The following is a 16802-nucleotide window of genomic DNA, read 5'->3' as shown; positions in this document are numbered from 1 at the left end:
AGATAGACTATGGGTGCGTGTCTGCATCGATGCGATAAAGAAGCCGGCCGATGAGGATAAGCCGATCGTACTGGGCACACCCCCTTCTTTTCAAGGCAAGCGATGGACCGGTTCCCTGAAGGGTTTGCTGCAGGTCAAGGGCGGAGGCCCTGTTCTACTTTTTCTTCTCACACTCTTTCTTTTCTTTCTTTCCTTCCTTTCCTTCCTTTTCCTTCTTCTTTGTCTCTGGTTCCTCTTTCTACACTCCTCTCGTTCCTCGCCTCCCCCGCCAGCTGTTTGGTGCCCATTGCTGATACTTCGCTACATTAATCCCTGTTTGAATATTTGAATACCCGCGTTCGGAATGGAGCACGTTTCCAAGACCACGGACGAGCGTCCAGAGCTGACCAACCTCTCCACCTTCTCATCTGTCCCTACTGCCGGTAATGCCCCCGAGCTCTCTGTCGCCGAGGCACCAACTCCTCAGGAGCCCCTTCCGCTGCCTTCGTCAAAATCAGGCATCAAGCAACGTCTGCAACTCTCGCAGAATCGCCTGCTCTCCCTGGACTTGCTGCGAGGACTCGCCATCCTTATCATGATTGTATGCAATGCACAAATTGGCGACACAGTCTTTTTCATCCTTGGTAAGTGTATTAGCCTTTTCTCTTCACCGGTGAAAGCGCAAGTATCTTAATGTTGAAATGTATTCATTCTTGTACTTGACAGAGCACCCGGCATGGATTGGCTTCACTATCGCAGGTAATGCTCCAATGGCATATTTGCCTTGCATGTTAGCGCTCTTGCTGTCAGTATCGCTCCATAACAAATGATTCTAATCGACACTCAAAAACCTGCTCTGCGAAAAAAGACACGGTCTTCCCCAGCTTCCTTTTCATCACCGGTTGCACCATGCCACTGTCAGTGCGCGCGGACCCCAATCCAGGACCAGGTAGTCACTATTATAGGAGCCAGGCCCTCCGAGTCTTTAAGCGATCCGTTATCATCTGGCTGCTGGGAGTCGTCCTCAACCTCTATGGACTGGTTCAGCTCCACGTAGGTGCCGACAAGTTCCGCTGGCCCAATGTCCTAAACCGTATCGGTTTCTGCTACTTGATTGTCGGCTGGATGCACGTCCTTGTCCTTGCGCGCGGAAGAATCCCAGAGAAACCATTGTCTTCCTCCTACCTCTACTCGTTCAACCCACAAACCAACGGACCTCAAGCGCGCCCCCTCGGCTTTGAGGCAGACGCCAAGAAGGATTATATCGAGGACAGTAAAACGGCTGACTCCGAGTCAGACCATAACGATAGCGGTGCCTGGTCGTGGTTCTTGCGGGTGACCCTCCCATATTACTTGCCCGCTTCGTGCTTGTTCATCTGGCTCATCTGTACCTATACCGTCCAGGTCGAGGGTTGCCCCGAGCGGGCCATGATCCGTGACCCCGCATGCAGTCCTCAGGCCTACTTTGACCTCAAGGTCTTTGGCACGGCTCACACGTACCGCCACCTGAACTTTGATCCCGAGGGCTCTCTCTCGACCCTGACTTCAATCTTGAACGTCTGGTTTGGATGGTTCATTGGATGCACGGTCCGATCACTCAACGCTCAGGTCAAGCAGACAACCAATGATTTTAAGGCCTGGCGCGAGGCACGAGGCAATGCCGAGGACCAGGAGTCGCTGGTGCAGGATGTCCTCGAGCAGGAGATGATCACCAGGATCTATAACGAACACTTGAGCCAGTGGTTCTGGTGGGGCATCCTCTGGATGTTTACAGGATGGGTCTTCAGCTTGGGTCTGCCTCTCTCCAAGCCCAGCTGGACTGCAACGTATGCAGTTCTGGCCGCTGGCGTCTCCCAGACAGTCCTCTCCATCCTCTTTTACAAGTTTGATGCCCAGCCCAAGACCAAGCGCCTGGTGCAAGTGTACCTGGAGCATCAAGGCTTCCGTTCCAACAACCAGCTATCACGCCACTATCGCCATCGCGACACGGAGCAGGGTGTGTCTGTGCCTGCTAGAACAAGAACCAACTACTCGAGCGCTCTGAATATGTACTACAAGGTCGACCATTTTCTCCGTCACTGGTTCCGCAAGGCCATCCTTGTGGTCTTGGGCAGCATGGGTCGCAATGCAATCCTGATGTACATGTGCTCGGAACTCGTTCAGGGAACGTGCTCGCTCATTCCCGGTGGCACTGACCCGGCCACAGGCGATTCATGGGACCTGTGCACTTCTGCCTTTAGCCACACCTGGGGCGCGCTCGATATTGGCGGATGGGGATCGCTATTCTATTCCTTGGGCTTTGCTGCCCTCCACGTTCTTTTGGCCATCTTTCTGGATTATAAGAAGTGGTACTTTAAGATCTAAACGGCAGTCAGCCTTCCAGCCTTCCTGTACATTTGCACACCGTTACAAACCATGCCTTTATATCTATCCATACTCAATTTTAATAAATAAATAATGATAGCTGATGTTTTTGTTATACCCTAAGGTATATGCCCTTTCTGTTGAGGTACCATAAGAGCGGCGCGAACAAAAGGACATAAACCAGGCTAAAAACTAGGCTTGACCATGGCGGCGGCATGAAAGTGACAAAGCTGAAGAAAAGGTATACGACCACGCAATCTTGGTCCATTCAAATGGACCATTCACATGAATTTGTCGAGAACAAGTTTGACGGCCTCCGAAAGTACGTAGATTAGCGTTGGGTTTCGGCCGTAGCAGATCCAAAGGAAACGAGCCCACTCCGCACATAGCTCCTGAGTTGCACGGTCATTTGTGCGATCTTCCCCGTTCTGGAGAGGGGAGGTGGTGATTGTGTGGTAGAGGGAAGATCATAAAAGTAGATGAGGACGCACAGAACATTGATGCTCATCACAGCAGAGTAAAGGGTGAAGCTGGGGGGCCAAAGGCCCTTGCAGATGGGTACAACCCAACCGAGGATGGTGTCTGAGAACATTATCCAGACTTCCGCCATGAACCATTCGCCTAAATGGACGAGCAAAGAGGACCGGCGCTTCTCAAACAATCGATAGTAAAACCTTTTTGCGGAGGTGTTATGCGGTAGTTAGCAATGGCCTGTTGATGAGTTTCACTTGTAATGAATGGATCGACGCCCGCACCAGAGTCGTATTCCTCAACGAAGGTTGGTTGTCCATCAGCCGGGCCTTCCTTCTCAATCTTCTGAACCAGGGTCTTCAGCGACCTATCGTCATTCCACATTTGCTGCTGTTGCTGCTTCATCACTGCGGCACCCAGCATCCATCCAAACCATGCGGTGACCACGGCCATCAAGGTACTGATGGACCCTTCAGAATCAAACAAGGGGACGTTCACGTTCCGATCTTTGGCGAAGAGTACTGTGTCGAGGAACGCTTGAGCGGTATACCATTGAGGCGAGAGCTGGCTACGAGAGGATGAATACCCAGGAAGAACATTGTCATCAGGCGAAATAGCGTCGGGTGAGTAATCACAACTGACGATGGGTTCTGTGGCGGTGGACTGAACAGTGTAGGCGAGGATGAACCATAGAGCCGTGCAGGTGACGGGCAGGCCGATCCGGATGCTTGGTGAGGGCGGACTTCTTGGTGGCGTCAAAAGTGCAGCCCAGAGCACCGAGGTGGCAAGGACAAAGTAACACAGGGAAATTCGCTGCAGAACACCAGGGATACGGACCCAGAGTGCTTCCTTTGGAAGGCCAATGAGTTCGAGCGCAGAGAGGTTGATGCCTAGACCAAAGAGAAGGATGGTTCTCTTTAGGATCCTGAGGTTCATTTTGATGCGCGTCCGGTGCCGTTTACAGAAGGGGATCATTTGCTTTGGAGTGTCTGTTGGAATTGCAGAGTGGTCCTGCTGTGAGATTAAAGCTAATTTAGTGGGTGAGAGAACGATGGCGACGGCCATGCCGACCATGAAGATGAAGTTTGGGAAAACCCAATTGGTGAGGGTGTATCCGAACCATTCACTGTGGGCCAGTTGTGGAGAGAGGTCTGCTCCTTGGGTGTTCACGAGGACCATGAAGACGATGGTGATCCCTCGCAGGATTTCGAGCGGCTGGAGTCGCTTGGATATTAAGGACGAAGGCGAAGGGTGTGGGTATGGATGTGCAGGGGTGGTTTCTGTCGAGAGAGTAGGCGCTAGAGGAAGACTAGACTTGTTCTGGGATGGCTGGTTCGAGTTGTCGTGTTGATTGATCGGTGGGTTCCCAATCATCTTGGTCTCCGACGTTGTATTCGTGTCTGTGGTTGAAGAGGAGAGAGAACCGTTGCAGAGGTCTTTGTAGATGTGGATGGTGATATCGTTGTGGTTGTCAGTCTCGATGTCGATGGCTGTAGAGTGAACAGCTGTTGGGGCGAGGGTGTGGGAGATGTGTGAATAGGCGGGGTCTTGTTGGTGTCCCATGGATGGATGGCTGTCTGATATGGGTGAGGACTGAGCCGAACCCCTGCGTCTGTGCAGACCGTGTATTTCCTGCACTCGTTGCATGGGCGCTGCTTTACTATTTACGGTGGTGCGAAATGGGGGGGGGTTGAAGTGGAGATGGATGCTTGTTCGTTATTGCAGCGGCGCAAAGGAGACCATTGGGGAAAGGAGTAGAGTGAAGAGTGCAGTGTGAGATGAGAAAAACAATAAAAGAGGTAGAGGAAGGAAACAAAGACAGCTATACTCTCCCACCCTCCTTTTTGTTTGCCACCAACTGCTCTCCTTTCCTTTGGTGTGATAGTCCTGTCGTCCTATAGTCCGTAGTCTGCAATCTACACGGGGGAGGGAGATACACAACCATGGAAGCGTATGCAGGGAGTTCAAGTGGGCATGTGTATACACAACACCGCGACGGTACTCCAAGACGCGTCTTTCTTTTCTTCTTTCTTTCTCTTTGGCTCTTTCGTAGGAGCGCTGTTTTGTAGACTACATGCATGTTGTACGCGGATGGAACATCATCGTGCATGAAGTAGCACAACAAAATGCGGAACAACAAACAAACAAGCAAACAGGCAGACAGACAGACAGACAAACAAACAAGAGCAGCTTCAACCAGCAGCAACTGCAAAGACAAGACTAGGCACACAGAACGAAGGAATTGACTGACCTGACCTGACCGGACGCGTGCCACGCCCGTCTGAGGAGGGGTGTGTGTGTGTGTGTGTGTGTGGTGTTCAGGCACAGGAACACGCCCTGACACCGCACTCCAAAGTGGATAGTGTGAAAACTGTTGTTTGTGCCTGAAAAAAAAAAAAAAAAAAAAGTCCTTCTCCTCCGACACACAACGATCACCAGCTTCATTCCTCCCTCTTTCATCAAAGAACAAAGCGATCATCCCTCCTCCTTCTTCTTCATCCTAATCTCAGCAGAGCCCGACCCGGTACGACCACCCCCCACCCCTCACCCCTCCTCCTCACTCCCACTCCCCACCCGCCTCTCTTTCGCAATCCCTCCTTGTTTCAACATATTGTCGTATTGTATTGTATGAACCGCGTCGGATCATCGCCCTCATCATCATCATCTTTCATCGTCAGCAGCATTCCGCACTCCCCACTCTCCATTCACCAGTCCTCGGCCTCCCTCTCTCTCTCCACTCTGGGGCTGCCTTGGAATGATATTGTTGTTGTACTCACCTTCACACACTCATACACCTCAATCCGCTTTTCTGGTGACTAATCTGTGTGCCCTTTTCTCTTCATCACCATCAACCTCGTCCCACCCCGCAACTCCTCCACCAACCCCACCCTTTCTCTCCTTCCTCCACCGCTGCTCTCCTCCTCTCCTTCCCTCTCTCACTCCCAATTGTTCGTTTTCCTCACACCCTTTTTTTTTCTCACATTTTATCACACTCTAGCTACCTCGCGCTCCATCTCCTTCCTTTACTTCCTCTGCTTCCTTCTTTACTCTTCTCTCCCTCCTCCCTCCTCCCTCCTCCCTTCTTTCCATCCTCAAGTCTTCATTCGATCGCATCCGCCCACCTTTCCCCGCCACGCTTCGGTTCCTTCAAGTGAAAAGGCCTTTTTTCCATTTTCTTTTTAATTTCTTCTCCGCAAAATATAACTCCTTCTCCCTCCCTCTTTCTCTCTCTCGCTTCTTCCCGTTCCCGGCTGGAAAATCAGGACATCATCAGCACTCATAACTACTATCAATAATAATAATGAGCAACGGACACGGCAACTTTGAGCCGGGTGGAATGGCCACAGCAAGCCTCAGTCCGCTCGACGAGGCCGCCTTGCGCAGCCAGCAGTACCAGGAGCACCAGCTTCGACTCCAGGAAAAGTATAGGCTCCAGCACCAGCAACAAATGGACCTTCACCAGACCAGCACCCATCCACACGATCCCGTTCCAAACGACGGTAACCAACCCTACTATACCTCCCAGGGGCAACTCATCATCCCCACTGCCAGCCCATGCTACGATGCCCGACCACAGTATAGCCTTGCTGACTTCGAGTTGCTCGAGACCCTTGGTAAGGATCCATTTCTTCTTGTATCGTCTTGCTTCTTCAACAATCACACTGAGGAGAGAGAGAAAAAAATCCGCTCAAAGCTCCTCTTGGATCGGACAGTATTGAAGGATATCGGACCTGCAACAGGGCATGATATTCCTCAAGGGACGGGCAACGAGGGAAGCAAAAAGTGCTGCTGAAGGGGCAGAAGAAAGAAGAGAGAAAACGAAGTTTGCTAGTACATTCATGGATTCATGTGCTGAAGGAATGGGTCTTGGGGTATAGGTGTGAGTGTGTGTTCATGTTGAGAGCCGCACTAGAGCAAAACAAAATGCAAGTTGAGCAATTGAGCGCCAAAGCAGCTATCACCAGACAATGGTTGCAGCACCATAGAGAAATCCGGACACAACAACAACGATAATGAACGGACCCAATATCTTGGAATCGTTGCCATCCATCAACGATACCATGCGCAGGGAGACTACTCTGCAAGCACCAAACACCATCGGTACTGGACTGAAGCAGGAACTTTGTGGATCCCGATCGCATTCATGCTCTGTGGGCTCCCTTTGCTGCCGAAGCAGCAGATTTTGGGCATGAATACGCCTTACACAGCCATAACGATACTGATGACAGCAAGCAAGCGATGAATGATGGGGCCACACGAGTTTCTGTGGGACGGAAGGAAAAAAGAGCGAGAGGGTAGAGAGAGAGCTCTTTCTTGAGAGACGCACTCCTATTGGACAAAGGGCACAGGGGGAAATTGCAGGGCGACAAATGGATGTCGTCGTCTGGAGCGAACTATAATTGACAAAAATATTTATATACACCGGCCCCGATTCGGTACCCAGGATGACAGGGATTTCAAGGAAAGCACCAAGAGATATTCATTACTAATTAACACTGGACGAATTAGCCTGGGAGCTAATCATTAAGAAACAAACAGCTTGGAACGCAGCCTAACAATAATGCGCATGATCTCCACTTTGCTGCTTGTCTAGGCACTGGAACGTTTGGACGTGTATATTTGACAAAGTTTCGCCACGATCACTCCTTCTATGCCATGAAGGTGCTCAAGAAGACGGAGGTCGTAAGGCTGAAGCAGGTCGAGCACATCAACTCTGAAAAGCAGATCCTCTCTCAAGTCCACTTTCCTTTCATCGTCAACCTGTAAGTGGAAGCAGCAATGTTGTCAAACTGCACACAACACATTTCCACGTGTGCTTACTGACCAAGATAAATTTACTGCTTCATTTCTATACCAGATTCACTACATTCCAAGACGACCGCAACCTGTACATGCTGCTCGAATATGTCATCGGAGGAGAGCTCTTTTCACATCTGCGAAAGGCAGGGAGGTTTACAAACGATATGACCCGATTCTATGCGGCAGAGATTGTCCTCGCGATCGAGTACCTTCATTCAAGAGACATTATCTACCGTGATCTGAAGCCAGAAAACCTGCTCCTGGACTCAACGGGCCATGTCAAGATTACCGATTTCGGATTCGCAAAGAGAGTCGAGGACAGGTAAGTAACTCCTCCGAGGGCCTAGACCCTGCATGGCGGCGCATGTTGTAGCAGTTCTTGAAATAACTAATCAACCACATCTTGCATCTTAATGATTGTCACTAGAACCTGGACGCTATGTGGAACACCTGAATATCTTGCACCGGAGATCATCCAGTCAAAAGGACACGGAAAGGCTGTCGATTGGTGGGCTCTGGGCATTCTGATCTTTGAGATGCTTGCGGGGTACCCGCCTTTCTTTGACGATAACCCTTTTGGCATCTACGAAAAGATTCTTGCTGGACGTATCTATTTCCCGGCACATATCGATTCGACAGCTAAGGATCTGATCAAGAAATTGTTGACAGCCGATCGGACGAAAAGATTGGGCAACTTGAAGGTGAGGATCCAGTTACAAACTTTTATTATGGAGAAGCAAAAGGTTTGGTCACCGTAGGGTTCCGTTATTGACACGAATGCTCCATTTGACGAATCGGTTGTCTTTAGGATGGTTCTGATGACATCAAGAATCATAAATGGTTCCGAGGCGTCGACTGGCAGGGACTTTTGGACAGGACCGTAACCGCGCCGATCGTACCACCGTACATCCATCCTGGTGACACTGGCAACTTTGAAAAGTATCCCGAGGTGACGGACGACGACACGACTCAGGGTGACCCTTACAGGTCGTTGTTTGCCAACTTTTGATATGATGCCGGAAAGATTGGCGACAAAAGCAGCATACCCCATGAATACCAGCCTTCTCAATCTCAACCATGGCCCCTAGAACAGGAACAACAACTTCAGCAACATTACCACCATCACGACCAACCACATCAACAACAAGAACGACAGCAACAACAACAACAGCAACAGCAGCAGCAGCAGCAGCAATCATACCAGTCGAATGCACAACAGCATCAATATGTGGATCAGACACGAGACCAAGTATCTGTCCGACCATACGTTGAGAGGACTTTGAGCAGCAAGAGATCGTGGATGGAGACAGAACACGACATGAATGGCAGCGGATCCACACTGCGTTCCGCATATCAGAACGGCCAAATGGAATCTCCATGGGGGACCATGCCGGTCAATGGGCTTGGAAGTGCTAATGTCATAACGACGACCTCGGCCCATCCAATGGATGCGGACGCGGGCCTTCTCTTACACGAGCCTGATTCCAAGAGGCGGCGAGGCGAATGGGAGGGAGATTGGTCTTTGCGAGGCGTCGATAGGGCTGGGAGTCCGATGGAGATAGCCTGATGATGATGACCACGACAGCAGACCCCGTTTGGATCCCAGGACTCACAGCGTCTTATCGTCGTCGGCTCTCCTGTTCCCATCTCTTTTAGCCATCTATCTCTCGCCCGTTTCTCTTGTTTCATGTTCGTTTTCTTCTTTTCTTCCTCGACTTCTTCTTTGGCGATCATGCTGTTGTGCCGCCACTTGTATCTTCTCTGCTGTCTCAGACAACCCAACTGCTTTTGTTTCTTGCTTCGTTATCTGTCGTTCTTTTCTTTAATTTTCGTTTATCCTCTGCTTCCCTTTTCTACGTGCGGCTGAATAAGCGTTTTCCTGTCTCTACATGCTGCTACCTTTCTTTCCGACAAATTGTCAATGGCGTTTTTATGCCAACAAAAAATCAATTGCTTTCTTGGCATCCATCCGTACTATTTAATTCCCTTTCTTTTTTTTTCTTTCTCCCCCTATTTGTCTGTTCTTTTACTTTAGCATTTATTTATTTTTCTTTTTTCTTTTCTTTTCTTTTTTCTTTTTTTTGCTTTCTTGCTTGTTCTTTCTTCGTTACCTGTTTCACTTCTTTTTTATTATTCACATTCATATTCATTGCCACGTAAACCAGAAGACTAAAAAAAAAGTTTCTATTAAAAAAAACCAGAGGTCTTTTGTGTGATTTTACAATGGATTGTCGCCGTCATTTGTCGCCAAAATGAAAATGAAAATAAAAGTACAAGAACGTGAACTTCGCCTCCCTTTCTTGAAACGGAAGCAGACAAGAATGTATTATGCCTCTCGCCCCTGATGAGCACTTGTTTTGATGAAGAATGTTTTATTATCGAATCTGATGGTACAATTTGGTGGAGAATGATTATGCTAGAGGAGTAATAATATAATAGAAAGACTATGCTGATATGCGAAAAAAGAGAGGTGCAAAAAAAAAAATAAGAAAACGAAGGTGGGGTTCAAATCCACTCCCAGGTGGCATTCGCACGATTGAATCTGGCAACTCTCTGTCCACATTCAGGACACCAATGGATGCAATCCTTGGTTTCCTCATGATCCTTGCGGAAGGGCAGGTACGATAGTGTTCCGAGGGTGAGAAACAAGAGTCCGAAGGCGACCAAGTAGGACATGACACCGGGCACGAACTGAATATGGGACACGACCTTGATCGCTCCACAGTGGGGACAGTTGAACTTGGAGGGTCGGTCCCGGAACTTGGAATGGATCGCACCTGAGGGTCGGAGCCATTCATCACGCCAGCGGTCTTGCTGCTCTTCGAGTGGGGACCGTTGATCAGTCGTTGCTGAAAAGGGTGCACTTTTGTAGGATTCGATCGCTTCCGACCCCTCTGCGAGGGCGTTGTTCTTTTCTGGATTGGATCGAGAGCGGAACCGTCTTTGTGGCCGCTGCCGAGGTTGGATATGGGGTATGGATGATTGAGCCTGGAAAACCTCGCCAGGTTTTTCATTGACCAGCGAGAATTGTGAAGAGCTTGGGTTTGCGTTGGGGGAGAACAAAGGTTCGGTCGCACTATCGGCCCGACGCGTTTCCGGTGTCGACGATGGCTGTGGCTGTGGCTGTGGCTGTGGCTGTCGATCCCGGGACGACTTTTTGGAGAGCGAGGCCTTTTTGAACAGTTTCGGGATGAAACCGGGGCTTTTCTTGGCGCTAGGCGATAAATGTGGCCCTGCCCCTGACGATGATTCTGTTACAGGGGATGGTGTGGATGATGATAACGGGCTAGGTGACACAGACGATGATGATGACGGCGTCCGGATGGATCGAAGGCGCTCCATCTGGGCCTTGTACTGGTCGAATTTGCTGATTGTTGCCAGCTGTTGTTGAGGTGCGGTGGAGAAGGAGGCATCTGCAGCAAGTGCATGTGCATCTGCAGCATTCAGAGGAGAGACAACGTTTGTGTGGGGGGTGACTAAGGAGGTGCCCAAGAGGTTGCTATCGTGATCCGTTCCAAAGCAGCTGGTTCGCCTGCTGCTGCTGTGTCTGTGGCTGCTGGCATGGCGATGGTGCCGACTGGAGCCCGTGTCCGAGAGGAAGGGGGGAGAAGCGGTCGAGGACGAGGTTGAGGAAGAGGAGGACGAGGAATGTGAACGGATCATGTCTGAGCTGGAGATGTTTGCCTGAGGCCGATGATGCTGGGTATAGTCGATGTAAAAGGGGTTCTGCTGCTCGTGCGACCTGCGACCTTGGAGACAGGGCCCGACTGGGAAGCGGTCATAGTCCCAGATCGGGGTGTAGAGCGGTATGGAGGATGTGGAGGGGGTCGGCGGCTGGTCTTTGCAGGTGTTGTTGGCATGGACATTCGATACAGTGTCGGTCCTCCCTGGGGCCGTTGATCCCTTGGGGATGGGTGTGTGTGAGGACTGGAGGGCAAACGGCGAGACAGTCATTGACTGGTGTGAAGGGAAGAGAAAGGGGGAGGAGAAAGAGAGAGAAAGGGTAGGAGGACGGAGGAGAGATGGAGGTTGAAGAAAATAATAGAATAGAGGGAGTGGAGGACAAGTAAGAAGAGGTGGAAGATGAAGAAGACGAAGACGGAAGAGTAAAGAGCGAAAGAAGTCTGGTCAGCACCATGTCTTAATGTCCACTAGTTGAGCAGTCGTTCCTAGTGCCGCTATCCTTTGAAGCCTAACACCTCTTTCGTTTATCTTATTTTATTTTTTCCGCCTCTTCCAACGGGCAAATCATCCAAATGCATGCATGCCTATGCAACACCTTATTCGAGAGCAGGTCGGGCGCCAAAAGGAAGGAGAGAGGGGGGCGATGATCGGCACTCGAATTACATGTACATGTAGACTAGGAGATACTAGACTACCGCACCCCAACGGCCTGGATAACCACAGCGACAACCATGGCCACCGTCAATGAGCCGGGGTTGAGTTCAAACGGACAAAGCTGAGCACTTGGTTCCGATCCTCGGTGCTCTGTGCTCTGCTCTTCTGTTTCTTACAACTGGTGGCAGACTGGCTCACAAAGGTTGACACATCATTAGCACTCAGGGTGCATTCTGATTCCGCCCCTGCGCTGTCTCCCTCCCTGCCCGTGCCCCCCTGTTCATGCCCTCGTCTGGTAGTCTTAAAAAACAGAAATAACAGGATCACAAAGTGCGGGGGCAGTTGACCAAGTCAGACAACGACAAGGAGACACTGCGTCAGTCAGACTGACCCATTTTTCGCGTGGATCTTAGTCCAGTGTGCTTGCCGCACATGGTACATACATTGAGCATGTATCCGTACCCCTGTGTATTTGTATGTTGTTGTTGTTGCGGTCTGCCACATGCAGCTCGCCGAGGTTGTTGTTATTGTCTTTTTTTTTTTTTTTTTTTTTGCGTCGTCTCCATCATAGATACCCCTACCCACGTAATACACGCACGCACAAAAAAAAAAAGTTTTATCCGAATGTAGGCAGTAGGTAGAGCAAGGGAGGAGCAGGGGACAAGGGACAATGAATTAAAAGAAGGCCAAGGTCATCATACATGATTATGCCTGAGAATCCTGTATAGAATGGAGTGTATGGGCGTAGTTGTGTCCGGGTAAGGTACAAGAGGGTGTGCCGAATGGCCTTTGTGTCCGTATGTGTGCGGGAAAGAATTCGCCTTGACTCTTGTTCAGTTTAAGGTTGCGGATGGGTGACAAAAAAAGAGGAAGAGGATCCAGGGTATTGCCCGCAGACCCTATATATTTATATGTGAGAAGCGCGAGTGAAAGTAAATGAGTGTTTGGGTTGTAAAAGTGCATGCTGCATGCACACCAGAAAAAGAAAAAGGCAAAGAAACACAACAAGGGAGCCGTGTGTGTTGTTTTGATGTGAAAGAAGGAGAGTGCGATGGGGTAAAGTGGGGCGCCGAAATGCCAACTTTCCCCGCTGGTTTGTCTGCAAAAGATGTCCAAATGAGGACACGATCACAGCTCAAGAAAAACGATCTGGGACCAGTGTGAAAGCGCAGTTGCTCCATAGTCTATACACTCGTACATGTACAGCCTGAGATCCCTCACCCTTGTCCCTTTAAGGATGTAGAGGGACGATCCTTTCTTTTTCATTCATGACCAAAGCGTAAGTGTGTAAGCTCGGTTTCTGTTTATGACTCAATTTCCACACCCTAGCGTAAAAAAGCTTCACTCTTTACTCCTTTGCACATGCTTGTGTGGAGTTTTTTTTTTGTAAATGCTAAACTACAAGGATTAAAAAAAAAACGCGTCTGTAAATCTGCTTTGTGTGCCTCAGAGCATTTTCGATCTGGATCGGGAACTCACTTGTTCATCTTAGAGCCAAGACCTAGACTTCTCCTTCATTATAATTAAACAGGTGCCAAAGTAGCAGTAAAGTAGCAGCAAAGGAAAAGGACCAGATTAGCGTGTTGCCTTCATACCCCATTGCCACCATAAACTGACTCCGAGAGAGAGATAAATAATTTTGTCAGATTGGGCATTTGTCACGCAGCCATGCTTGCCTGTAAACATCGCAAAGATGAGCCCTACTTTGGTCCGTGGCAGGTGGCAGATCAGCGGCATACTTGAAGGCGACGCATAAAATAAAGTGTTACGGTCTAAACATTATTACATACACAATATGACGCTGAAAGTGTAGACTTTGCAGCATGTCAAAGATACAAAGTACTGCAGTAATCTAGGCGCTAATGACGCGTATTGTTCCCGTTGTCAATTGTTTTAGGACATGCGCGAGTAAAGACATTGTCCATTTATTTGTGTTCTTCAATTGGAGGAGTGTTTCTAGTTCTTGACTCCCTATTATGCCGTAGTTCGATAGAAACGAGTGCACAGAGGGGCCATGAGTAAGGGATGCCCAAAAAATAATTCCAACAACAGGAACATTCATGCTACACGATCCTTACTCTAGCCATTTTTGTGGCTCCGTACAAGCTTCCAGTAAGACCAACAGCCATCAATCCGACAAAGGCGGTCATCACGAACTTGTCTCCGCCCTTCTTGAGGTAAATTGGGACATGGGTATTGGTCTATTATATCACAATGTCACCATATAGCGAAAATATTGGCAACAGAGTCAGCGGCAAGGGAAAAGGCAGTTATGGCGACGCTTAGTTTGTCCTGGATCCTGTCTGGTTGTTATCCACTGCGTCAATTTCAAGTGCTGCTCTGACCCTCATCCTTGTCCATGTCCGTGCTCATGTCCTTGTTCTTGCTCCTGTCGTTGTCCTTGTCCTTCAGGATTCCAGATCGGATCATAGTTGTTGAGGGTCCAGCTGTCGCAGCCTGCCATAGTGCGCTGATCCTCGCAGGAAGTCATAGCGGTCTCTTCGTACCTGGTAGAGACGCTGAAGGTGAGGGACGGGGTTGGGGCGATTGATGAGCGACATGCTTGCTGCTTTGATGAAGTGAGCGGCGATTGATGAAGAGAGTGCGATGTGAGATGAGAGGGAAAAAGGAAACGCACGTACACACTCCAATGTACGTGTTTTATCCCCCGTCGCACTGTAGGAAATATGGTTCGCGTATTCTTGGAAATGGGTGCGACTTTCTCTCTTGCCTCAATAATCGATTCTGAAATGACGAAAGGTGCGCAGAGGGACCGGGCAGGGACACATCCATCAGCACAGGGACAGGCGGATCCATCAATCCATTGATCCCATCGATCTATCAACTCATCGACTCATCCACTCACGGACTGTTTGCATCCGCCTTGCTGGACCTATCTCGACAGTTCATCCTTTTGCTTCTGCTCAAACACTTTTAACCATCACCGCGGACATCTTTCTTGGAGCTTGCTGTCATTCAAACAACCGGGAGACCGCATATACATAGCACAGCAAACAGCAGCAATTGAAACAGCTATTATGCAGGAGGGCGGCTTTAATGGCCGTTGTCAACTTCCAGAGTGCGACCAGGAGCGCTGATTCAACAGGAGACACCAGATCTTTTCTTTTTTCAGAAGAATGTCATACGAAAACAGACATCTGCCAGTCCTTTTTTCTTTTTCTTTGGAGATGCTATGTGGGACCCGGTTTAGGGTAGTCAGCTTTGCGGTCAGACAGGATATAGCATACAATAACGTTTACGGGATATGCCAGGAAGACTCAGCTCCTCAGGATCGCGTATTGCAGGACAAGCAGGTGTTAACTGACATGTATATCACATCACAGGCGACTGACCAAGGTCCTTTTGGTATCTGCGATCTTTCGACTTTTTCTTCGCCACTAGCCGTGCCATCGGATAAGAACAAGGCCCTCGCCGCCAAAAAGGCTGCCTTGAAGGGTGTCAACGGTCAGAAGGCCCGCAAGATCCGCACCTCGACCACTTTCAACCGTCCCAAGACCCTGAAGCTTGCCCGCAGCCCCAAGTATGCGCGCAAGTCTATCCCCCACGTCCCTCGTCTGGACCAGTACAAGGTCTTGAAGACTCCCCTCAACACGGAGTCGGCTATGAAGAAGATTGAGGAGAACAACACCCTCGTTTTTCTCGTTGACGTCAAGTCGAACAAGCGTCAGATCAAGGATGCCTTGAAGAAGATGTACGACGTTACCGCTCTCAAGGTCAACACCCTCATTCGGTAAAGTGTGCTTTCTACAGTTATCTCTCACTCTTTCTCTCGCCTCAGACCTGAATTATCGGTTCATATTTGGAGACACCTTGGAGGGCGTTCTTCAGGACATTTTGCGGGACGTTCTCCAGAACATTTTGTAGGATATAGTGGAGCAAGATCGAGTCTTGACGAGCACGTTGCCCCATAGAGTTGTCCAGCAGCGGTGGTGGTGGTGGTAGCGGTTATGTTGTCAAGGAGTGGCTGCTCCAAAAGAAAAAAAAACGAGCATTGAACGCATTGAACGACCAGCAGATATTTTATTTGCAGCATCAAGTTCGACATTAATGACAAGGGATCACTCCACAAGATCTCAAAGCAGGGCGTTCACGGATAAGGGTGTATTTTCTTATGCGGCAGTCAATCTTTTACTACATCCACTCGCGCCATACGGACGACAGATACACGATATCACTCAGGTTGTGCCATGTCTCTGCTCTGTGTCATTAACACGTCCGAGTTTTTTTTTTTCTTTTTCCTTTTCTTTTTCTGCATCATGTATGATAGCCCTGACGGCAACAAGAAGGCCTACATCAAGCTGACCGCCGATGTCGATGCCCTTGACGTCGCCAACAAGATTGGATTCATCTAAACGTTCAATAAAATCCACAATACACGCTTGTAGTTTTTTTTTTATGAAGCCGTGCTTGAGTCATTTATTCAGGGCTCTTGCCTCTATATAGGATCATGATGTTGGGCACACGATAAGCTTCTAGATGGAAGGTGCACGAGCCATGAGGCCCAATGCAATGCTCATTCACAGCAGTTTTCGCAGCAGTTTTCGCACTATCGTGATCCTCTTCTCATTCATTTTGCGTCCACGGTAGCATAGCGCCATGGAACGGGTATCTGTTGAGCTCTCCTTTTGGTACATGTTGACACTGTACTATGCGCACCGTGAGGGCTCGTTATCAAGGGCGCGTTTACAATCGGTTATTGCTTTTCATGTATCGTCTGTTGCGCATCGGCCCTTGACCTGTACAACCTCATTTCCCGCAATCTCAGCCGACTTGGTGTTTACTTGCCCTCCTGTCGTCTGGTACTCGAGGGCACTGACCGCTGTTGCTAT

General features: G+C 49.4%; 5 protein-coding genes across 5 annotated transcripts; 3 read left to right on the top strand and 2 right to left on the bottom strand.

The window, feature by feature from the left end:
* Positions 1–72: 72 nt before the first annotated feature.
* Positions 73–2459, top strand: BC939DRAFT_497196 (uncharacterized protein). Its single transcript, XM_051559716.1, has 3 exons — positions 73–623; positions 706–738; positions 848–2459. The coding sequence occupies exons 1-3, from the start codon at positions 344–346 to the stop codon at positions 2341–2343; spliced, it is 1809 nt and encodes a 602-aa protein (XP_051406781.1). The 5' UTR covers positions 73–343; the 3' UTR covers positions 2344–2459.
* Positions 2460–6358: 3899 nt separating this feature from the next.
* BC939DRAFT_387738 (kinase-like domain-containing protein) lies at positions 6359–8623 on the top strand (the record flags this gene model as incomplete). Its single annotated transcript, XM_051551846.1, has 5 exons — positions 6359–6428; positions 7409–7577; positions 7673–7936; positions 8042–8315; positions 8423–8623. Coding segments are annotated over 5 exons (978 nt in total), but the record flags the coding sequence as incomplete, so codon positions are not given.
* Positions 8624–9955: 1332 nt separating this feature from the next.
* BC939DRAFT_468052 (uncharacterized protein) lies at positions 9956–11726 on the bottom strand. The gene has a single exon (XM_051557870.1). The coding sequence runs from the start codon at positions 11566–11568 to the stop codon at positions 10120–10122; it is 1449 nt and encodes a 482-aa protein (XP_051406779.1). The 5' UTR covers positions 11569–11726; the 3' UTR covers positions 9956–10119.
* Positions 11727–13828: 2102 nt separating this feature from the next.
* Positions 13829–14623, bottom strand: BC939DRAFT_468047 (uncharacterized protein). The gene is made up of 3 exons (XM_051557869.1): positions 14460–14623; positions 14031–14153; positions 13829–13923 (listed from the first exon to the last, which is right to left on the bottom strand). Exons 1-3 carry the CDS (start codon positions 14511–14513, stop codon positions 13909–13911), a joined length of 192 nt encoding a protein of 63 aa, XP_051406778.1. The 5' UTR covers positions 14514–14623; the 3' UTR covers positions 13829–13908.
* Positions 14624–14685: 62 nt separating this feature from the next.
* BC939DRAFT_468041 (ribosomal protein L23/L15e core domain-containing protein) lies at positions 14686–16373 on the top strand. The gene is made up of 3 exons (XM_051557868.1): positions 14686–14712; positions 15355–15703; positions 16241–16373. Exons 1-3 carry the CDS (start codon positions 14703–14705, stop codon positions 16323–16325), a joined length of 444 nt encoding a protein of 147 aa, XP_051406777.1. The 5' UTR covers positions 14686–14702; the 3' UTR covers positions 16326–16373.
* The last annotated feature ends 429 nt before the right edge of the window (positions 16374–16802 follow it).

Source organism: Gamsiella multidivaricata (assembly GCF_025024155.1).
Source record: "Gamsiella multidivaricata strain RSA 2152 chromosome Unknown BC939scaffold_115, whole genome shotgun sequence".
Classification (NCBI taxonomy): domain Eukaryota; kingdom Fungi; phylum Mortierellomycota; class Mortierellomycetes; order Mortierellales; family Mortierellaceae; genus Gamsiella; species Gamsiella multidivaricata.
Note: the sequence above shows the minus strand (reverse complement) of the source record. Positions and strands in the feature narration are given on the sequence as shown.